General features: G+C 37.6%; 1 protein-coding gene across 2 annotated transcripts in view; it reads left to right on the forward strand.

The window, feature by feature from the left end:
• The window catches only part of Prkg1 (protein kinase cGMP-dependent 1), a 1,163,909-nt gene that overhangs the window by 1,109,094 nt on the left and 29,871 nt on the right, over positions 1–24,944 (forward strand). For both annotated transcript variants that reach the window (XM_048438824.3, XM_048438823.3), the window contains exon 10: positions 5,404–5,500. In XM_048438824.3, coding sequence (XP_048294781.1) covers positions 5,404–5,500 — 97 coding nt within the window. The remainder of the gene's footprint in view (positions 1–5,403; positions 5,501–24,944) is intronic.

The following is a 24,944-nucleotide window of genomic DNA, read 5'->3' on the forward strand; positions in this document are numbered from 1 at the left end:
TGTTTACTAAAACACTTTATTTTTATAGATTTCCCCAAGAACTGGTAAACCTGAACTCAATAACAATACAAATGCTCTCAATAGCAGACGAGTCCAGGCAAAGCCAGGAACTGTCATTTGTGTGTGAATCCAGAGATTCTGAGGCCTTGGATAGTCTTCCTTTGGGAATCAGATTTCTGAAGTTAGTTTTGATGGCAGATAAAGCGAATTAAAACAAACAGGGCCATAATCACTTTGTCCAAATGGTTCTTAATTACTCTTCTTACTCTGTTTCTGTCATTTCACCTTTACTTAAAAGTATACATAATTTTGTCTGCTTTATCAAATGATGTAGAAATATGTGTGTTATTATAGTAGGCAATGGAAAGATAAGCAGTGGTAAGTCCCATAAGTTTGTTTCTGGCTGAAACACTTATCCAGTTTCTGAGACACAGAGAAACATGTTGATTAGTTTAATAAGTTTTGAGCTGTAGCATCCAATTCTCTTAATTCAAAAACTTGAAGTAATTTGCACAGATGCTCTATGAGAACCAGAGAAGCAGCTGTGATGGTTAATAAGGAACTCCTTGTTCTGACTCCAGGCTGCTAGTAATGGAAGAACCAGAAATCTAAAGACTAGTATCTGCTGCCTAAGAAACACGAGTAAAATAAGTGCGAATGAGCAGCCATAGGAAGAGGAGAGGAAGAGGCAAGAGAATTGCAGGTGGTCCAGGCTACGTGTCCTGGTCTCACCTCCACACCTTTGGTTTTTCAGCTTCACTACTTCAGGAACACCTGCGGCATAAAAGGGAAATTGAAAAGGGAGTAAAATTCAGGGTAATTTTGTTCTTTCCAGCAGGTCGTAACGGTCCGACAGTTCACGGTTTAACAAATCTCATGTAAGGATTAACAATACTCCATTGTTTCTATTCGCTGCAGTCCCTCGGGAATTTTATCATCAGGAATGTCTGCGAAATGACACATTCCTTCTGCCTGCCTCACTCCACACAGTTAGGGTCTTGTATAGACACTTTTGCTGTTTTTATTTGTCCGTTACGGTTTTGCTTATTCATTTTATGTGTTTGCTGGGAATTGAAACCGGAGCCTGGCACTTGCTAAGCGTTTGCTCCATCCCTAAGCCATACTCTAAGCTCGGTTTGTGCTCTTTTAATCTAGTTATGTGTTTATAGGCTTTGGATCGTTGTAACTGAAACATATATGCCAGTATTTGCACTTTTCTGGAGAAACATGCCCATAAGTTTCACCCCATTACTAAGTTAATAATAATAATTTTAAGTGAGCGGCTCACACTAACTTAAGAGCAATTAGAAAATATATTTTTTAGCACTGTTATAGTATAAGTAACCAAACATTGAGGACTGTACATATTGCTGAAATGGATTTCTATTAAACACTTGGCAACTGCCTTCCCATTAACACTGTTCAACATGTGAACACATTACCATACCTAACTCCTTGTACCCGGGCCTCCCCACAGCAGGTTAACTAAAAAACTTAAACTGGACACAATGTGTTTTTGACAAATAAATTATCATAATTATTTACTTAGTTTCTTTCTCATTTAAACTTTATCAGCTATAATAAAATTAGAAGATCATCGAGGTAAAACCCCAAGGGAAAGAATGGTTATATCCCTCCTGTTGGGGAAATAAAGAAAAAGAATGAAAAGAAAATCTCAGCTGAGCATCTTTAGAAATCCTTCACACAAACTTGTACATGTTTAAAAGTTGTTGATTCACAAGGGAACACGTGAAAAATCCCTGTGATGAAGCTACTACTCTTTAATAAAGCTAAATGAGAAAAAAAAAGTGACCACATCTAAAGTAATATGCAACTCATAGCATTCCTTGGGTCAGAAAAGATAAAGAGCCTCTGTGTGGTTTGAACTGTACAAGAATTAGCCCTGACACAGATAGAAACAGAGTGGAAGAGCAAGACAATTATCTTAAGGCTCCTTTAAAATAGAGCTCATCAATATTAAGGTCATATCATCAGGGAACATTATAGTAGCAAAGTAATTAATAAAGACTAGCAAAGTGTAATTATGATGATATCAGTAATCACAATTGGTGTTTCTAGTGAGTGGGAATGTATATATGTGTGTGTGTGTGTGTGTGTGTGTGTGTGTGTGTATGGATTTTTATAACTAAATAAAAATATCTGCTACTTCGGAGAAAATTTACTATATCCCTCTCATTAATTGAAATACTTTTAGTGACCAACAAGATAGGTAAACACACTTAAGTACATCATCACCTTTCTACTTTGTATGAGCTATTTATTGGTGTATGTATGTATGCATGTGTGTGCATATATGTGCATGTGTATATGCGTGCATGTGTGTGTATGTCCTTGGTGAGTATAGACATTTATGTGTGAAGATCAAAGGTCAACTTTTGGAAGTGGTTCTTGGAATTAAACTAAGGTTGTCAGGTTTGTTTTGCAAGCACTGTTCCGATCCAACTGATCCATCTCCCTGGCCCTAATTATTTATTTGCTAACATTTTTAAGCTAGTAGCCATTACAGAACAATTGTTCATCTGATGATGGAGGGCAAAAAATGCAGGAGCCAAAACTTCATGCCAGGTTCTACCACCCCTGATTCTCTGGTATAATTTAATTCTCACTCGGACTCGGAAGCTGCTGTTGGAACCTGTTGGAACTTTGAGAATGTTTAGACCTTTGGGGTTCATCACTGTGCAATTGAATCACTGGGAGTTTCACAAAATGAAGACTTTGGGTACCAAAAGTCCTAGAAATAATTGTTTCCTTTGGTTCTAGCATGGGTCTGACTATTTTTGAAAGACCTCAGGGAGCTTTGATGTTCTGCCAAAGCTGGAATCACTCCACTCATTTTGATACACTTTCAGCCTACTCCAAGGCCAAGTTGAATGTCGGGGTATATTCAAGGGTTTAAGTAAGAATGTCATAAAGTAAACAGATATAAGACAGCAATGCAATAGCCTGAGTGTACCCTTTTTACACCTGAGAGCTATACATCCAGAAAACACATAATTATTCAAAGATGTTATTGTTACAAATATGTGAAGATTGTATTAGTACTGATATGACATTTTAGTAAAGGGTTATATTCCACATCATATTATTTTAGATAATAAAAATAGAAATTATGCAAATCTTGTAGCCAACATATATAATCCCAGTTCTGGAGAAGCTAAAGCAGGAAGACCATGAATTTAAAGCCAGCCTGGTCCACTTAAAAAGACCTCGTCTCAAAAAGCGCACAAAGCCAAATGAGGCAAAGGAAGCAGCAAAAGTCTAGATTAATGTGCCAGCAGTTGATGTGATGTCTTAAAAATTCAGCAACTGGATGAAGTTAGAACCAGCCACTGTTTAAATTTTTCCTTTCATATCTTTTGCATGTTTTTCTTTTATGAGACTGATAAAACAGCATTAGTAGGAAGGTTTCAAAAATGTTTTTAAAACTCCATGTTTTTATAAAAGGTGTTTTTTGTTGTTCTGTTTAATGCTATTAGGGATGTGGGCCTGTTAAGCCATCTTTGGGCTGGAGAGATGGTGCAGCAGTTAAGAGCACTGCGTGCTCTTCCAAAGGTCCTGAGTTCAATTCCTAGCAATCACATGGTGGCTCATAACCATCTGTAATGAGATTCTGATGCCCATTGAGGAAGAGACCTGGTCAGTCATTCTCATCAACTTAGACCATGAAACCCAATAAGAACAAGTTCAGCAGAGCCGCCATATACGAGCTGCCCATGCATGCTTCAGCATTGCCAGGGCATAAGTTTAATTTCTCAGTCGTTTCATTTTTCTTTAGATGACCAGGAAATATTTGACCACGTATAAACCCTCATGGAGTCTGATCTCAACAGATGTCCTTCTAAGCACCTGTTGGAGTCAACTCTGCCACTGCCTCATTAAATGGGATGGAGTTTAACTTTCCCAAAGCAGATGGCAGTTGGAATGTTAGAAATGTGCATTTGTTCCTCATGTTCCGGTCTCACTCACCAGCTCCTGGGCCACTCTGGTGACCTTTGGATTTTGTCATTAATGTGAGAATTCTGCAAACACTCTTGGATTCACCAGTTTTGTTTATAGAGTCTGATTCAAAGTAGCTGAATTCACACCATAAGCAAATAAAGATTAGTAATTTTCTGCTTGTGTTCACCCACACTGAGTAGTCTATCAACAAGGGACTTTTTGTAAAAGTGTAATTGTAATTGTAGATGGAAGAGGGTTGAAAGCTCATCTAAGAAGCTGTTACATGTGCTTTGCAGTATAACAACTTTCAAAGGTCTGTTTGATTATAATAGGATAACGAAAAACGCCATAGAATATAACACAGAAGGTGCCATGACTGTATTGAAAATGATCAAATCTATGTTCTCGAGTATATTTCCTCAAGTGTATTTCCTCAAGTATATTCTCCGTGTCTGGGCATAGTACAGTACTAGATTGAGTCCTATTGGCCTGAAGGTCAAAGGTCATGCATAGTGATTTTCAGCACTTCAGTTCTGAGACAGCTGAATGTGGTCCTGACCTGGCTTAGTCAGTGGGCCGATCCTCTTCATCTCTAAGCCTTCCTGCCCTTTCTAAAAACAGCAAGGCCTTTAACCAGGAGATATTTTAGGCAACGCATACTGTCTTCTCATTGGGTAGAAGCGTATTTTGGCCTCCTGCCTGCGTCAGATTGACACGTGTGCAGTTAGGCTTGGATGCTAGTCCCCGCTTCTCACCACTCATATAAAAACCTTGCAAACATAAAGACACGGGGCTTGCTAGCACAGAGTCGGTGACTAGATGTAAGTGGAGGAAAGACCGTTATCAGGGACGTGAATATGCTCCTGGGATCATCCATTTCAGACATTTGCACCTCAGTTCTCAGGTTTTCGGCTCTGTTTTCCTAAGACCTAGCTGGGATTTCACTCCAGAGACGCCCCCGCTTGTCTCTGGATCCTGCCACTCTTGATAAGTCCTGATAGAAGACACTGCCAATCTGTGGATAAGGGGAGCTAATGAGAAACTGCTATCTAAAACCTGAACAGCAAAAACAAAACCAAGCAAACCCAACACATCCAAAACAAATCCTAAAGAGAGCAACTCAGACAGTCCATGCTCCCAAGAAGACGCGTAGAAAAAACACCAAGATGTGACTGGTTTGTTACTGCGCTTATCAGTCACTTGGCTGGCAGGCACTGGATGCTCTGTATTGTCTCTGCTTTGCAAAAACAAGTGCAAGTCTATGTTACTCTATACAGCTGGGACCAAAAGAGTATGAGTGTGAGAGAACACAGACTCTAAAAGCAGAATGGAGTTGACGCGGGTAAAGCCTGTGCCGCAGTCATGCCTTTCCAGTGCACTCATACCTGGTACTCGTGTCTGCACCTCTAAGAAATTTCCATTTTTTCACATCAAAAAATCCAGATATGAAGCCGAAGCCGCCTTCTTCGCCAACCTGAAGCTGTCTGATTTCAACATCATCGACACCCTCGGAGTCGGAGGTTTCGGACGAGTAGAGCTGGTAGGTGAATTTTCCTTAAGTGCTTTTCAAAGCCTTTCTCCCTCCTCGTGTGTTTCCCCAGCCTCAGCTCTCTCTCTCCTCCCCTCTTTCACCTCTCCTTATTAACCACTGTTGCACAGGAGCAGATGCCTTCGTACAGGCCTGTCAGAGATTAACATAGTCAGCTAAGATATGCAGCCAGAGGAGTCCCTACAAATTGCTTTTTAGAAAACTCTTTGGAGCGAATAAATGCTAAAAACATTAGTTTACTGAGAAGTCGTAAATCACTTTTTGCCCCCCCATTGTCTATGATCTTTTAATTCCTTCCTGAGTTCTGATAATTGCTTACTAACTTAATTATGCCACAATTAAATTAATTTAAATGTAAACCAAGAAAAAGAAACTGGAATATATTATATATATATACATATCTATATACAGTTATATATTTTATATATAAATAAAATAAATGTAATGGTAGTAATTCTGTAATTCTACAATTGTAAGCACCTATTTAGATTATAATGATAATGGTTTGAATGTTTTATGTAATTTATTTTACATTATTTATGTTTTATGTAATTTCATTCACTAGATAAGTAGATACACAAGATGGGATGGGACCGATGAGATTTTTCCTCATTTGCTGAGCATACTGTATGAAGCATGGTGTATGAATGTTGTATAAACTACATGAGAACATAACTCTATTTTGCATTTGTTTGAAATAGGAATTTTAAAACTGACTCATTGCAAGAAAAACTAAGGAAGGAAATATGTCCTGGTGACTGAGGTAGCTACATTCAAGACCCAGATTCACCTCTGCCTCTCTCTGCTGAGCATGAGGGAGTCCCTGATAGGAGGTGCTAGTACAGTATGATAGGAACTCCCCAGCCCTCTGAAGTGCAGTCAACAGTTACTGTTGCCACCCGAGGTCAGGAGGAATCCCTTCCATAAAAGTCAACTGACCCAGAGCTATTTTTATGTTTGTTTGTGTTGCTGTTGTCCTCCCTGGCTGTGACACAGGGAAAGATGTCATTTGCTGGAGTATTAGGGAAGGTCTTAGCACTAAGGTGTGTACCCCTGAATCTGCATTATATTTCCTGTAACATAGGCTGAAGCTCGGTAATAATTACTACTATATCAACTGATCAAACATCCAAACTATGCCACTGTGCCTGTAAGGATCTGATAGTTGCTGATTATGGGTAGAAAATTCGAGTAAGGGTCCAGCAGACAGACAGGCAGTCAGGTAAATCTTCCTGCTTTCTGAATTTTGCTGACTAACTAATGGAGCCTGGCCTAGTTTGCTTCTGCTGCTGTGATAAACACCATCCCCAAAGCCAATTTTGGAGGAAAATATTTTATGAGATTAGCAGGTCCACAGTTCATATATACAAAGAACAGAATTCCTTTGATGGGGTGATTCTCAATCTGTGGGTCACAACCTCTTTAATTCATATATCAGATATCCTACATAGAAAATATTTACTTTACAAATCGTAATAGTAGCAAAATTGCAGTTGTGAAGTAACAATGAAATAATTTTATGTTTGGGGATCACCACAACACAAGGGTCACAGCATTAGGAAGACTTGGAACCAATGCAGGAGAACATGATTTGGAGGCTGTCCCTTAAAACCAGGTTTAAAGACTAAAGGCAAAGCAGGGGAGGATGGCCCTGTGGTTAGGAGCACACACCTCCCAGCACCCCAAACTGACCTCCCCCTCCAGGTGATGCTATGACCTCGCCTACCCTCTACAGACAATGTTCTCTCTTGCACATGTGTGTGCACACACACACAAATGCACATAAATAAGATTAAAAATAAAATCTTTAATAAAGACTATGGATAATAAAATAGCTACTTTAGTGGACAAAAAACATTACGTCTGTGGATTTCTAGAGAATAGCTTCAAGTTTCTCATTTTGTGAAATATAGAGATTGTCTAAGGATATTTGAACTATTGAAACTACTTTATAATAGCTTTGAAGACAGTTGTGAGACCACTTCAAGTTAAAAATTTTAATAATGGCTTGAAAAATGAAAACTTCTAGAAAATTCTCTAAAAAATATGTCAGAAGTACAAAGGAATAGTCACGAAATTTAGGGACACTTAATCATAGAGAAGAAATTACAGTTTTTAAAGACAAAATATGCTTTAAAATAACCCTATAAGTGGCTTGTAGTATCCTAAACGTTCCTCAAGTATGTGATCATAAACTCTCCAATGAGATTTGAGAAGTTCAGAAATTTGAAATTTTGAGTTCCATGTCCTAAAAGAAGTAAAAATTTTGTAATTGTTACTACTTGATATACACATCACGCCTCTGGCCTTTTGCATGGGGCTGTTCCCAAGCTGTTCATTTAAGGATTTCCTAACTTCTTGTTTGTTAGTCTAGGTAAATTTAGGTGCAAGCGTATTTCTGTCGAGAGTTTTTGAATAACTTGTTTTTGTGGAGAAGAGAGCGTCATAAGAAATTTAAAACGTGCTTGAAGTCCAGTTCCCTTGCCGTGATCTGTCATCGACCATGCTTTTCATCCATGTTCTTAGCCTGTGAGCTTTGTAATGTGTTCAGTACGATGTGCTTACTCTCAGAAAACCAGTTCTGCTTGCAATGTCATTTGTATGTCTAGTGTATGTACATACCTTCAGTCTTTAAGTACTATTATCAGGTAATTAAATAATGCCTTAATGTATCTTAATGTGCAAGGTGTAAAGTTGTGAGATTGAGTTTAAAAGTCATAAGTGAAAATGTATCTCGTTGCTTTACAGTAACATCCATAATGAACTCCATGTCTGTTTTTCTCAGAGGCACCTGCTTTCAGGATAGATTTGCCCATGGGTCAGACAAACAACTTTGTAACTTGGCAACGTTGGTGGTTGTTGCACTAAATATTAATTTATTCTGTAATCCTAAGATTTCCTGTGCTTATAAACTATCCTTAGCTAAAATATAAGGACAAAATAGAAGAGGGACAAAAAGCTTTATTTTCTTGCATTGTATTTTTTCTGCACCATTTATGGGAGATTTAATAGTTCAGTTAGAAAAATTGCTTTTGGCTTTGGGGATTCACAGTTTGCTTCAAAGAGAGAACAAGATTAAACCCTAAACAAAGTAGAGCAGTGCAGTTTGGGGCATGGAAGAGGAAGACTGGTGTTCAGGTAAAACAGGGGGAACACAGCGCTACAACAAATACTTGAGAACCCAAAACCCAAGGACTCAGATGCTCATAGTTGCACTGCTCGCTGGAATGATCAACCTTTCATTTGAAGCCTAACTTATAATCTCAAGTTCATGTCCAGTTTAGAATTCTGCCTTTATAGATGCTCTGAGAGAAAAGCACAGGGTGGTTCACATCTCACAGGAAAAGCTTCAAGATGATGTGTTGGAAGCGGCAGACGTCCATACAGTGAGAACTATTGCTATTGCTATTGCCCCAAATGACAAGCTGTTTGTTTGTTTGTTTGTTTGTTTTTAACTTAGAAGCTTTTCTGCCATTCCGGCTTCAACAAATGTTTAGATTCTTCCCACTACTACTGTGAATCAAAAGCAGTTGATATGTTCCTGTCTTAGTTGCTTCTCCAGTTGCTATGATAGATTACCCTGACCAAAACAATCTAGGGGAGAAAAGATTTCTCTCACTCACAATTCCAAGTTCCAGTCCATCATTGCAGGAAAATCAAGGCAGCAGGAATGTAGGCAGCTTTGATGCTACAGTCACTGTCCAAAGCACAGAGCAGGGAGTCAATGCATGCATGCTGGTTTTCCATTTTCTCCAGCAGTACTCAGGGAAGAAGTTCCTGCCTAGGAAATGATGCCACCCACAGTGGGTGGGTCTTCCCACCTCAATTAACAGAACCATCCACAGACACAGGCTCAGAGACTAATCTGTTCTGGAGACCGTCACTGAGACTCTTCCCTCAGCAGGAAAAAAAAACTGCAAAAGTCTAAAACCTGAGTTTGATCCCCACCTAAATGTGGAAAAACTGACTCCATGAAATTCTCCTTTTACCTGGCATGTGCGTGCCCCCACATGCACAACATGCATGCATACACAGCACACACATATACATACAATAACACACAAAACACAGACATATACACATACACAGCACACACATATACATACAATAACACACAAAACAGACATATATACATACACAGCACACACAGACACACAGGTACACACACTACATACAAATATACACACAGAGAGAAATAATATATTATTTTCAATTTTTTTCAAGAACCTGAACTAAACAATACAGAATGGCTGTGATGTTGATCTCTGCTATGTATATTGTTTTGTCAAACTTTCGGATTCCCCCTTTCTCTAAATGGAATAGGAATATTCCATTATTCCTATTTTGGTGGCAAAAATGGCTGTATAAGAAAGATAATCAGATAATGTAATATGTTGAAAATCTGTAGTTAGATGTTGGAAATTGTTGTTACCAACTGTGAGTGCTTAGTCATTTATTTAACTCTCCTGAGCTTCAGTTTCCTTTTCTGTTAAGATAATAATAGAATGATTCCCTCAAGAGGTTGTAACTATTAAAAGAACTACAGTTACCACAGTAGTATAACATAGTGTCTTTGGAATTTTGTATTATGTATTTTGTATTTCAATGGTGTTATTTTTTCCTGTAAGGATAATTGTCACTTATTGTTAAAACACACTCAGAGTAGCCATCTTCATTTCTCGTTCCAGCTGTTAATATAGAGGAATTATATTAGAATGGTTTATCTTTTCTTCCCCCACCACCATTGCTAAGCCACATTTCTTCCCTCAGAGTAAAAGCCTGAGGTCTGCCGGTGACCTTCAGTGAAAGATGCTATTAAATTTCCCTGGACCACTAAAGCTTTTGATTTTCTGATGTACTGTGAGAAATGATGGAAAACAGTTTCCAATCTTCCTTATGCCAACCTGTGGGCACCTGAAGGAGCCTTCTCTTATTTACCCGTTTCTCTTCTGAACTGCAAAGCCAGGCTCTCAGGAATGGTTTTCAGTGCAGAATGATTGGGTCACAGTCATTTGCTTCATACCCCTTTTAAACCAGGATATTTAAATGGACAAATGAGAATCAAACGCTTGCATAAGGGTGTTCTCTGGGTATCTCTCACTCCTGTTGTAAGTCCAAGCCTGCTTTTGAAGCCTGAAGTTAGATTCCCTGAGTTGCAACAACCATCCTATTCCCAGAGGCCACCTGTGTGTAGCAGAGTTCCTGTATTCTTCAAAATGGCATTCAGGACACTGGCTCAGCACTTTTGCAGCTTCCATGGTATGCACTTTATGGGCAAGCAGGCGTGGAGGACCTTGTAAAGCAACTGGAAACAAAATAGACCGAGATGATTAAGAAATAAATGAAGTGATAAACTTAAATTTCGGTCACCGGGGTTTTGTTTCATCACTGTGAGAGGAGAGGAACTTAACTCCAAAGGGAAACCCCTAGTAAGATGAAGACACTTTAAGAAGAATTGCCAACCTGCACAGCAGTGAAGCGGAGCAGCTGTCGAGTTGCTGGGCATCCTAAAGTTTGCCTCATTTTGACAGAGCCTTTGTCTAGCTGAACTGCCCCTTGCATAATATTCACTGTGGAATTATCTATTTGTTTTCTTTAGAAAAAACCATAAAAGATAATTGTGATTCACAGTGTTGATTCCTAAGGGGGAGAAAGACATTTAGCTAAATAATGACAGTTCAGTCCAAAAGACACTAATGGAGCGTAAATGGGTACAGAACAAAGATACTATCAACTCGTTTCTTTTTCTTTCATTCTATTAGATCACTTTATTATAATAAATGTACAGATGAAATCATACCACAGCTAGATGAAAGTAGCCACTAAACAAATACAAGGCTAGTCCCAACCTCTATGCTTTGCAGTGAACTTTTCTATACCAATGGAATGGCCGTTTTGAGGCTGTGGATCTTCACGTGGGGTTTTACACTTTTGCTGTCAATTACGTTTTTCTGGTTTATTCACTACAAAAAAAGAAAAATTCTATGGCAGAGTAGAAGCAAGGACTACTTTTGAGATTCCACCTCACCCCAGTCAAAATGAGTATCAAGTGTTGGGAAGGACGTGCGGGGAGAGGAACCCTCATTCACTGCTAGTGAGACGAAAACAAATATAGCCATTATGGCGATCAGTTTGGAGGATCCACAAAAAATTAAAAATAAAACTCTCATGTGGCCCAGATACTCACTTCCGGGAAAATGCCCAGAGAACTCCATATCCCTCTGCAGCAATATTTACACATCCATGTTTAATTGCTGATCTATTTTACAATACCGCAAAATGGAACCAACATGTCCATCAACTGATGAATGGAAAGTGAAAATGTATTATACATACAAAATGGATTATTATTCAGTTGTAAAGAAATTTACATCATAAAATTTACAGGAAATTTTATAGACAGAATGTATACTATTAAGTGAGGTCACCCATACCCAGAAAGATAAAAATTCACATAGCCTTTCTCATATGTGGATCCCAGCTTGTAATGTATACATCTTCATATGTAAACTGCTGTTAAGCATGGGTACAGTTTAACATTTAGAAAGGAGACCAAGAAAGGGTAATATTAGGCGATACAGAAGGACAGGCTGCTGGCAAAAGAACATATGACTTATGGAAGAAGATACTGATGTCAGCAAAGCTAGTTTCTAAGCAGAAATTACAGGGAGTAAAATCTAGCTGTATTTTAATGAGAAAGATAATTCATCTTTTCATATATAATATATATTAAATTATAGATCAATAGCTGTGATGTAATCTAGGCTACATGAGGGAAAGCAAATATTATTATCATACATATCTTTTGAATTTATAGGAATCTTATCTATGCATTGAAGTATATATTTTTCATGAAAATTATTTAAAATTATTGCCTTAAAATAGTAACGTTTTTCCCTCCAAATTTAGATACGAACCTAGAAAAAAGCAAACTAAATACAAGACATTGGATACATTTTGCAATGGTTTAAAACAGTCCATCTCAAAGTTAGCATTTTGGTCACATGTACTTTTGTTTTCTACAAGACAAATTCATCATTTTCCTAGTGAATGGGCATACCACATTCATCATGACTTCATCTACCCTCCCATACCCAAATAGTCTATATGGTATAAAGAAATATCAGATAATGTCTTCTTCACATTAACATCTCCCATAGCCAATAACATAGATAGCTTATTGATCTAAAGACTATGAAGTCAGGAGTTTTTGTGAGCTAAATGACTGTTTGTTTTTAAAATTTGTATTGGCATATAACTATTTTTTATTGTTTTTATTGAGCTCTATATTTTTCTCTGCTCTCCTTCCTTCCTCCACCCTCTCCTTCTACCTTCTCCTCTGATCCTCATGCTCCCAATTTACTCAGGAGATCTTGTCTTTTTCTACTTCCCATGTATATTAGATAGATCTATGTCTCTCTTAGGGTCCTCATTGTTGTCTAGGTTCTCTGGGATTGTGATTTGTAGGCTGTTTTTTTATGTCTAAAAGTCACTTATGAGTGAATACATATTATATTTATCTTTCTGGTTCTGGGTTACCTCACTCAATATAATGTTTTCTAGCTCCATCTAATTGCCTGCAAAATTCAAGATGTCATTTTTTTTTCTGCTGTGTAGTACTCCATTGTGTAAATGTACCACATTTTCCTAACTATTCTTTCAGTCAAGGGGCATTAGGTTGTTTCCAAGTTATGACTATGACAAATAGTGCTGCTATGAACATAGTTTAGCATAGTTATGCTATGATTGAACATCCTTTGGGTATACACACAAAAGTGGTAAGGCTTGAGGTAGGTTGTTTCCTAATTTTCTGAGAAATTGCCATACTTATTTCCAAAGCATCTGTACCAGTTTGCACTCACACCAACAATGGAGGAGTGTTTCCTTAACTCCACATCCTCTCCAGCATAAGCTGTCAGCAGTGTTTTTGAATTCGGCCATTCTTACAGATGGAAGATGGAATTTCAGAGTTTTTTTTTTTGATTTGCATTTTTCTGATGACTAAGAATCTTGATCATTTCCTTAAGTGTCTTTCAGTCATTTTAGAATCTTCTGGTGAGAGTTCTCTATTTAGGTCTGTATCCAATTTTCTATTGGAATATTTGTTCTTTTTATGACCAGATTCTTGAGTTCTTTGTATATTTTGGAGATCAGACCTCTGTCTGATGTGGGATTAGTGAAGATCTTTTCCCATTCTGTAGGCTGTCATTTTGTCTTGTTGGTTATATCCTTTGCTTTACAGAAGCTTTATAGTTTCAGGAGGTCCCATTTATTAATTGTTACTCTCAGTGTCTGTGCTATTGGGGTTTAGGAAGTGGTCTCCTGTGCCAATATGTTCAAGTGTGCTATTGTAGTGTTGGGTTTCACAAAGACAGTTTCTTTCAATGATGGCTTGCCCTTTGCTAACTTTCATACCCCTTCTCTCCATTCTCTATTTAGGAGCCCTCCCCATCCTTTCTTCCCCCATGTCTTTTCCATTTTTATAACATGCACATTCACACGAACATTTGATTTTTATGTATGTTTAAAGAATTTTAAGGCCCACATAGCAAAAACATGTATTATTAGTTTTTAATTTTTTATTTCACTTAACAGTATTTCTACTAACACTCATTTTTACAGAAGATACCATAATTTCATTCTTCTTTATGGCTTTGCAAGCTCCATTGGATATATGCATGAATTTTCTTTATTCATTCACCTGTTGACAGACCCTGAAGGCTGATTCCATAATTTGGTCACTACGAATGGTACCACGGTAATGGATGGATAGACTTCTCTGTGCTCTCTTAACTTAGAGATCTTAGGGTTTACAAACAGAAACATTATATCTGTGTTATATGAAATTACTGGGTGTTTTTTATTTTTATTTTTTTTTAGTTTTCTGGGGAACCTCCCTTATGCATTCCATTGTGGTTGCATTCCCACCATCAGTATTTTAGGTATTTTTGTTTACATTCTCATTGGAATTTTTTGTTTTGAAAAATTCTTACCTATGCCTATATAGTAGAGTGTTTCCTTTAACAGTATTAGAGTTTGGGGGCTTACATTAAAGTCTTTGTTCCATTTTTAATTGATGTTATTGTTTGGTAAGAATAAGTGGTCTGGCTTCATTCCCCAGCATATGGCTATCTAGTGTTTCCAGCACCATTTTTTGAAGTGGCTGCCTCTTCTCCGAAGTATGTTTCTGGTTGGAGTTGTACTGTTTTACTTCTGAGGACTCTATTCTTTTCTGTTGATCTTTTATTTGTTTTTAATGCCAATACCATGCTGATTTTGTAACTATTGCCCTATAGTATGAGATAAGTCTGGTATGATGACACCTCCAGAGTTGTTTTTGCCTGGGATTATTTTGGCTATCCATGACCTTCTGTGCTTCCAGATGAATTCTAGGGATGTGTTTTCTAGTTCTGTGAAGAATGCCATTGGAGTATTGATTGCAATTTCATTGAATCTATAGATCACTGTTAGAAATTTGACCATGTTTATTATATTAACTGTGTTAATGAACAAACATAAGAGATATTTCTATTTAGTGTCTTTCTCTATTTTTTCAGACTTTTATTTTTTTCTTTTTAGTTAAAATAGAATTGCATCATTTTTTTTCTCTTCCCTCTCCTTCCTCCAGTACCCCCCAAGTACCCTCCCTCTAACCTGCCTCATTCCTGCTCACTCTCAAATTGATAGCCTCTTTTCCTTTTATTCTTGTCATGTGTATACATATCTATGAGTATGTATGTATTCACAGATATATAAATACAATGTTCTCAATCCATATTTGTTGCTTCTCTGTACATGTCTTCAGAGCTAAGCATTTGGAATTACCTGTAGTTGTCTAGTAGTAGAACCCCATGAAATTTTCTTTCTTCCTCCGTAGCATCGATATTGCCATTGCTCCAGTCCCATTTATTCAGCTATTTCTAAGATAGACTATTCAACAGCTGACTTCCTGGTATTTTGGATTTTACAGTCTTTATGCTCTCTCTCCACAATGTTTCTCAAGCCATAGATTCAGGAACTGTGATGCAGACCTATCTATTGGGGCTGGGTGGGCGACCCAATATCCAATAATTCTTCCTTGGCTACGTTTTTCTCTTGCTTATCTTTTTGAAGCCCTATGAAGGAGACTATTTGTCTGATGCCTTTCTCAACATGTTTGTTGATACATGGTAAGGCTGCTGATTTGTGCATTAATTCTGTAGTCTGTCTCTTTGCAGCAAGTGTTCATCAGTTAAAGAAGTTCTAGTAAAGCCATTAGGGTGTTTTGTACAGGATTGTGTTATCTACAATAAGGACCACTTGACTTCTTTTCCTATGCACATCACATTTATTTTTCCTTCCTGTCACTCTATCCAAGTTTTCAATAACCGAACTGAGTAAGAGAAAGTAAACGTTCTTGCCTTGTTCCTGATTTCAGTGAAATGCTAGTATAGGTGTTTTAAGCACAGCCTTTATTGTGCTGAGATATGTTCTTTCTATTCAATATTTAATTCAAGATTTTTATCATAAAAGAAAGTTCATCTTTATCAGAGGTCTGTAATCTGACATGAGAAGATTTTTGTTCTGGTTCTTGTCTATCTGATATTATAAGTCCCTCCCACATCTTTTTCACTGGGCTTAGAGAATTTCCTACTGTGATGTTATTAAATGTGTTTTTTAGTCCTTCAGCTTGTACTTCTTCTATGATAATGATTTATAAATATACATAAATAATGTCATATACATGTCTCTTGTCCCATTCGGACTTTCTTATTAATATATGTCTGCCATTTTCTGGATGTTATAATTTGTCCTCCTTCTACTCAAACTTGTATTTTTCTTCCATTCTATCCATTCTATTGATGAGACATTCCACAGTTATTTGACTTATTAAACTTTCCATTTTCAATATTCAATTAGAATTTTTGAAATATTTCTTTGTATTGAATTCCAGGCCCATACTCTATATTGACTTCTTTTTCTCATTAAACTATTTGTGTTCTATTTGGGTCCATTTAGGAATTTGAGGCCCATTTATTTTATTGAACATTCTTATGAGCATTTCTTTGAATTATTTTGATTTTTTCTAATTTTCTCCTAATAAATATAATTTCTGTGGAGTCAACAATTTTGGAGGAATCAATGCTGTATTGATTTTTCATATTTCTTGTATTTCTACATTAGGACCTGACCACCAGGATTTATGACATTAAGTGAATTTTTTAAATCACTTGTGTCGTTTCCATGGGAGTATTATTCAGTGCTCTAGTGCGACGTGGCTATAATAGGATTGGTTTTTCATTTGTCTGCAAGACTGTGACTAGAATTCAGAGTGCTCAGGTCGGCTTGGTCCTCAGTACCAGCCCAAGAATAAAATGCTTTTTTGCTGATGCTGCCATAATCTATGGATAGGCCTGCTATGAAAATATAATAAACTATTTTTAAAACAACACCTTCAAATCTGGTAGTTTTAAGGAAGGTAACGGATCATGGATAGTATGATATGTGTTACGTGGTAGAACAGGGATAAAATAATTCGAGTAAAGCCAGGTCTTAGTATTAGTGTGATTGAGAAAATACAGAAGGGAGGGCAGTAAATAGAAGGACAAATAATAAAGACAAGAGACCTGAAGGTAACTCAGGCTGATGGAGAACAGAAAGAAGTGAAGAAATACAGTCAGACAACTTAAAACAGAAGCAGGGAGGACCCCAAACTCTGCCTGGAAAGGTCTGTTAAAACATAAGGAATGGATAGGACAAAGCAGCTCACTAAGGTGGCGATATTAATAAGTAATTAATAAGGAAAGTATAAATGTGAAAGAAAGGAAGAAAGATCTGGGTAGAAGTGCAGAGCCAGTTTGAGGTTTCCTGCCTTGGGACTAGTGCCAGCTCCACCTCTACAGGCTCTGGGAGGGATTACATGGTGGGTATCTGGAGCAGTATGCCACAGTGCGGAGCACCTGTGTGAAGCCTGTGTCCACGTGGTCCATTCCAACTGTCGTTCAGACTAGACCTTCACCTACCTGAACTCTGGAGTGCTCTAACTCAAAGTTTTCCCCTTATCCAGAGGAGCTCTACCAGTCCAATCATACAGCATAGTCTGATGACTAGCTAAGGGAACTCCCTGCTAGGGTCACTAAGCTAGCAGGGGTCTCTAAAATAAATTCTTGCTGATCCTGTTAATTGTTGAGAAAAGAAGGTTTTTCTTATACCTCCTGTCTCTGTGTTTTATGAGTGCAATTTCCATGAACAGCTCACTGTCTCCTCTGTTTTCTCCTTCTCCTCCTTCTCCTTCTTCTTCTCCTTCTCCTTCTCCTCCTTCTCCTTCTTCTTCTGTTGCTGCTTCTGTTTCTCCTGATGCTTTTTCTCCTCTTTCACCTCCTACTTTTTCTTCTTTTTCCCCTCCCTCTCCCCCCTCCCTCCTTACTTCCCTCTACTCCCTCTTTTCCCTCTTTCCCTTCCTCCCTTTAGCACTCTTTTTTTCTCCCCCCCCCCTCACTTTCTTCAAAATGTCTGTTACTAAATGTACAGTGCCAGTTTTCTGGGACTTGTTTTAAGCAAGGGTTCTGACCCTCTGTAACTGTTTTCTCTCACTGGATGAGCACCCCAATTGGAACTAGTTCCTTTAGAATAGATGCTGGACTCTGTCTCCTTTTAATCTCTGTAAAGTTTCCTATTTACTTTGCTCCTATTATGTGTCCACCACCACCCACCTCTCACCATACCTGCAATTCAACTATACTAGTGAATTCCCTAGAGATTTAATAGTCCCTGCATAGGTGTCATCTGTCGCTTAGATAGCTTTAGTCTAACTCTTAACTCCTGCCAGCTGCCTTGGAACTTCACTTTGAAAGTGAAGGAATCATTTCTATATGAAAAATTATTAAAGATGTTAAAGCAATTGCAGCCACTGTATGGTCTTCACTGCAACCATAAGTTTGACATGCATAGAACAGTTCAGATATTTAGCTTGGCTGTGTTTCATAGATTAAGCCAACATAAGTCAACACCAATTAATACTTATTCAATTGATTCAACTACATTTGAATTTATTCTCATTTATACAGAATCATGTAAATACTTGATTAAACATGAAAGTAGCAGGAAGAGAATTTTCCTATTATTTTTAAAATGTCCAAAGGAGGTGAGCATTACATTTAAAAAATGAGATCTGATTGAGATCAGAGCCCACTTGATTGCAAATTTTCTAGTATATAATGATGAAATCAGCAAGGGACGGTGCACAGGCTTTGTGTTTCAAAAGTAAGGCTGGAATGCAAACCCTTCGCACATATAAGGAAGATGTTAGGTTTAGCAATATGAGATTCTCTTTTTTCCATGTCAACTCATTTTGAACCTTCAAAGACAGCAAGTGAGAGAAGCTGAAGTATCAATCGGTATTTAGTATTCAGCTCCACCTAAGAGAGGTCTTCCATTGTAAGTATGCTTTAAACATAAGAAAAAGTTGAACAATGTGAGGAATGGTGACATATTAGGTGTAAAATTGTGTAGAAAAGTTGTTGAAACCAACACACCCAGCACTTTTTTATATTTGTCAGGTTATATACAGGAATTAAAGCCTTTGGTAAGGAAAAGAAAATTTGATCATTTGATGAAGGAAAATGAATCACTCAAATGCAATGGAGATGTTTTTTAAGCACATTTATTATAAACATAAATATTCTATTAAAGGAATGATAATTTATATTTTGCATATTTTGGCAAGCAGGATTACCTAAACATTACATTGACACTAGGAAAGTCATTGCAACAAAAGGATATTGACATTTAGTTGGATATAGCTTCTTAAGGGCATTTAACATTTAAATACATCTAGATGGAAATAATCTTTATAATGATCACTAACTGGATTAAGAGAATTAACAATCCTTATGATTAAGAACTGTTGAAGGATACAATGTTAATTTGTAGACTGAAAGCTTTCAGGGTGCTTTAATCATGTTATTTTCTTTCATGATTGTAGCAAATATACCCTGCCTGTGCCTGAGGACACATTGGGTCACCAAGTCCAAACGGATTCAACCAATGTCTTAAAGTTGGTTTTCCCCTATGAAAGGAAAATTTCTTTAAATTTGAACATGTTTTGCTCATGCTTATTATTTTTTCATTACTGAGACAAGAACTTTAGAAATAGATTTAAACATAAACTGCGGTGCTAAAATATATTTACAGATATCCGTTTTTGTTAACATGGCCAAATATGTCAAAAATTCTGGTAATAGTGACAAGTATTATGTAGATTTTAAACTGTCGAGGGTTTTTTTTTCTCTATATTTATTTATCTCATAGTCTAATAGCAACCTCCCTTTACCCCTCCCTGTCCCTCGCTACACCTCCCCTCTCCCCTCCCTTAGATCTCCTGGCCCTCCATTGCCCTTCATAAAAGAGCAGCCCTTCCAGGGATCTCAGCAGAACACAGCATAACAGGATGCAATAGTGCAGAATAGGGACTGCAGGTGGCCATGTGAGCTTGCAAGAGAGTGTGCTTCATGTAGTCATATAATATTCTTTTAAAAATTGATGTGTTGGATCTGGGAAGAATTGGGAGGGAGGGGTTTAGAAGTCAAGAAGATCAAAATGCCTTGTATGGAATTCCCTTTAGAGAATCAATAAAATTATTATTACATTAAAACAAGTAAAAAAAATGTTTAAATGTGCTGACAAAGAACTACTATTTTGACTAGGTCATTTTTAAGGAATTTCGCCATTATATATGTTCTACTTAAATTGACTCATAATCCCTTTTTTAAGTTATAAGCTTTTTTCTATTTTATTTTTTATTATTCATTTTGCATACTAAACACAGTTCCCCCTCCCTCCCCTTCTCCCCCCTACCCCCCAACTCCCCTCAACCCAACCCCATCCACTCTTCCCAACAGGACTCCCATGGGGAGTCAACAAAGCCTGGCACATTCAGTTGAGATAGGACCAAGCCCTTACCCATCCCCCAACCCCCCACATCAAGCTTTTGAATCCACATTGATTTTTAAACCTGTGTCAATGTTTCAGAGAAATTAGAATAAAAGGTTGTATTTTTGACTGATGAGGGTAATGCCTTGATATATTATTGAACGTAAAAGGATAAGCATGGAGGGAGGTACCTTTTTGGCACACAATTCTCTAAAATACAAGTGAAATATACAGATGTATCATAATCAATAAAATAAGTAGAAATTACAGACATGTAATTTTCTTTCTACCTTTATAATTCTTAAATAGCTTTACTGAGGCACAATGTGCATACTTCAACATTTTCTACTGTGCTGGTACAATTAAAAGAACACTTCTGTTTTTCCAAAAGCCCCAAGCCTCCGTTTCCACCCCCAGCTTTAGTCAGCCCTGCATCTACTCTATTAAGTCTTATCTTTCCTGGTACACAGTTTCTTACAATGCAACTTTGAATTACACTCAATGCTTTTGCTTTCTACATATATGATTATAAATCCTATTGAATGGCACAAATTCTAGGCCGTTTAATGTACAATAGTTCCATTCCTCTCTTCCCTCTCTAATTTAGGATAATTTTCTAATGTCTCTGAAAGCAACTTGAAGCTGTGTTCAGAACTCACCTACAGCATGGTGCTTACATTGTTTCTTGAACAGGTACTCTACGGCCAGTCTCTGATTGGCCTAGGAAGTGTTTAGTGTGGAATATTGGAAAATGATAACGAAAAAAATCTAATGTTTATACATTTATAGTCTAATGGTTCATTTACTGGTGTTCTCGGTTGCTGGTGGTTTTTCAAGGCCTTTAGATCAGATTTCAATCATCTGATTGAGGACTAACTGTAAATAGAGCGGAGTGAAACACTGCAGAGATTTGGCATGGTTCATTGTTAATCACTGGCCTGGGCTATCTTGCTCTCAGTATAGGTATCTTGGGCTTGCTTTCCTTTTTATTATAGAAAACCAGTTTATTACTCTAAATTCATTAAGTCATGCCAATTTGTAATAACTGTGATTTCCTTACATCAGAATATTCCTCCCTGATTAAATAAAGCCAGTTTAACAAACAAAACAAAGCAACAAAAAACTACAATGTTCTACCACGCACGACATATCACTTGTTTAAAATTTTGTGCTATCATCTTAGAGAAAAGCTATTTGCCATTCCTATGTTGCAGGCATTGTAATTAATATGTATCTGCCTAGATCGCCCTGATTTACTGTTCTTCAGAAAGTTTTCATTAAGTTCTTTGTTCTTTGGAAGTTACTAAGTTACAACCAAACGTAGTTGAAACTAAGTCCTCTTTCTGCGTAGTTGAGGCCACAGGCCTAAGTGCGTTTACCCTTTCCAATGACCTGCTCCTGTTTCCTGAGGCCAGGTTGCTACGACTTCAGACAGCACCCCCTTTTTCTCTGTCTGAATGACTTCACTGCCTCAGTTCTTCATCATTTTTCATAAGATGTGGAGTGACTATTTGTCCTTTCTTCTGCACTTAAACTCCCAGGAAACTTAGAGACTAGTCCCTGTGGCTTAAGCATCAGTGGTCTTGAAGTTCCTTCTCACCCTTTTAACTTGATGACTCTTTCTTCTTTACGCAGCACTGAGGTGGACTGAGGCAAGAATGGGAGCAGTCACAAGTGACATTCAGATTGTGGTCTTGTCAAGGTCACAAACCAGAGACATGGCTCTTTGCTGCCACCTCAAAGACTGTGACGTTCCATTTACTTTGGAAATAGGAAAAAATATTGACCTTGGCACAGCAAAGAATTCAAGGACTATCAAGTTATGAAGCACAGGAGGGATTCAGCAAAGATATTTCAGTCCAGATGTTAAATGTGAAGGTTAAGAGAAAGAATGATGCTCGGGGAAAAAACAAGGTGTACCAGAGTGTGAACACAGGCTGCTCGAGGGAAGGTTCATACCCAAGTGTGAGTATGGCCTTATCGAGGGAAGACCCTTCCCTGTTATCTTTGTAATAGTCACACATAGGATATTGGTGGGTTTTGAAGCTGTCATCTTCAAAGGTTTGCTTGGACACCTAAGTGAGATCTCAGAGTAGTTCCCATGAACTGGATAGAATTAGGGCAGATCTTGGATCACAAAGGTTTCAGGAGAAATTAAGATGTTTTTGCTGTAGATAAAGGTCTAGCTTGTTTGAGACTCCCAGAAAATGTCCAAGGAAAGAATGAAGTTCTACTCAGGGTTGTATCTATTAAGGACTTAAGCCTGGCTCATTGTTGTTTCAACATAAATTATATGTGTGAAAGGAATATTACCTCTATGTTGATAACTTTCATAGAAAACTGTTCATTGTGTTGGAATTCTTGCTTCTCAGCTGGAGAGTGGCTGTGGTCAGATTCTGGGGAAAGGCACTGTTCTCCGTTCATGGGTGCTCATGGTTTCCCTTGCCTTTCTCTCCTGCTTCAGTGTGGCACTCAATCTGTAGGAGAACATATGCTGAGTGCTTTGACCAAAGACTTCATTAAACTAAGGTATACATAAGGATAGTCACTAGATGGTAACTCTATCCCATGCGGTCTTATATCAATTTCCAAGGTTACCCTTTGTGAATTCCTCCTATCGTAGACATGAGAACATGAACAGAAAGAATTTGAAGACCTTCTACAAGATCAGAGTTCAAAACACAGCTGAGATTCCAACAAAGGTAGTTAAATATCAGCCTAGTCACCCTCAGTCAGTGCATAACCCCTGTTAGGATGCCCTGCATTGCATCTAAGTTAGGATGGTCTACCAGGGAAGACAAACCCGAGAACAAGCTTGGCCAAGAGATAGAGAGGAGGCTTAGGCAAAAGGAAGGACAAATAGAAATATGCATTCATTTCTCCTCTTTGCTCACTTCTTTCTGAACGTAACGCTAATTCTTTCTTCTAGTGAATGGGCTACTAGATAATACAAGTCATTACCATCATCACCCTCATCTCACATTTTCACAGATGTACTCAATATAACTAATTAGGCACAGAGAAAATAAAGAAGGCAAAGTTTTATCTTTGATTTAAAACTTTTGTGCAGTAAATATAATTCATATTAAACATGTTACCTTAGGCTTATGAACTACAAATTGCTAAACCTTATTTGGAAAGTTCAGAGTGAAAAGAAATAAATTATAACAAATTCTTAAAGAAATTAATAGTATGCAATTGTTCAAAACCTACATAGATTTATAGCTTACATGGTTGTACAGTACATTACTTCACATTGTATTTGTGGAATTCTAATATCAATTATCTATTATAATTTAAAAGGATCTTCAAGTAACTGGGAATTGAACCTGGGAACTCACATCTGCTAGGCAAGCACACTACCACAGAGGTATATTCCCAGCTCTTAGAAAGTCTGTAAATAATTTCCACAACTAAGGTTTAATTTCTACTCCTCATAAAAGTAAAAATACATGAATTCTGTAAATATTAAACAACTCAAAAGTTTTAAGAAAGTATTAACTAAAATTATACATACAGGAAAAGTTATTATGAACGTATTGATGACCTTTAGGTTGTCCTTTCATAAATCTGTTTTAGATACAGGTATTAGACATATACTCATGTGCAGATATGCCATGGAATCATAAAATATATACCGCCTACAAATAATACTATTAATTCATATATTTTAATTGTTATTCTAGCATCAATTTTAGAGCTGAATTACATAAACACTGCATAATTTATTTTAGACTGTTTCTGGTTTTTCTGATAGGAACAATATTGACTTAAAGATCTGTGAATGGTCTTTGGAACATTATGAGTTTGTCGGAAGGATTTTGATGAACACATTAGTTGGATGTTGTTCGGGGAACTAACCTGAGCTAACTCTCTGTGTTGAGTTAGCTCACTCTGGTAGTTGCTGGGCACTCTGGCTTCCAAGATTAAGAAACTTTGAATTCAGGGCTGAACAGAGAGCTCAGCAGTTGAAGAGCACATACCGCTCTTGCAGAGGCCCTGAGTTTGACTCCCACCACGCAGGTTAGTTGTGGGGATTGGCTTACAACCACCTGTAGCTTCAGCTCCGAAGTATCAGATACCTTTGTCCTCTGCATGACTTCCATGGGCACCCGCAGTCACATGCATGGACCCAAACACATATACATAATTGACACAAACACATAACTAGGAATAAAATGTCTTTAAAGAAAAGATGCTGGAACTCATTTTACCTCTTATGAAGCCGGCCTCCTCTCCTTTTCCGTTGACCACTTGCTGCCCACTTTGGCTTCTTATATGACTCCAGCAATCAGATGTCCAAAACCCCAGGTAACATGCTAAATGAATGGGGGGATAACATGGGTTTCTCTTCTTTTCCCTTCTGTACATTTCTTTATTCTTATTTTGTATGTGTACGTGTGCATATGTGGAAGGGTCTATATGCCATTGTTCATGTGCAGAAATCAGAGGGCATTTGCAGGAGTCAATTCTATTCTTTTGCATGTAGTTTCCAACGACGGAACTCAGGTTGTCAAGTGTGGCA

This window comes from Myodes glareolus, chromosome 7, assembly GCF_982192425.1.
Source record: "Myodes glareolus chromosome 7, mMyoGla1.1, whole genome shotgun sequence".
In the NCBI taxonomy this organism is placed as follows: Eukaryota; Metazoa; Chordata; class Mammalia; order Rodentia; family Cricetidae; genus Myodes; species Myodes glareolus.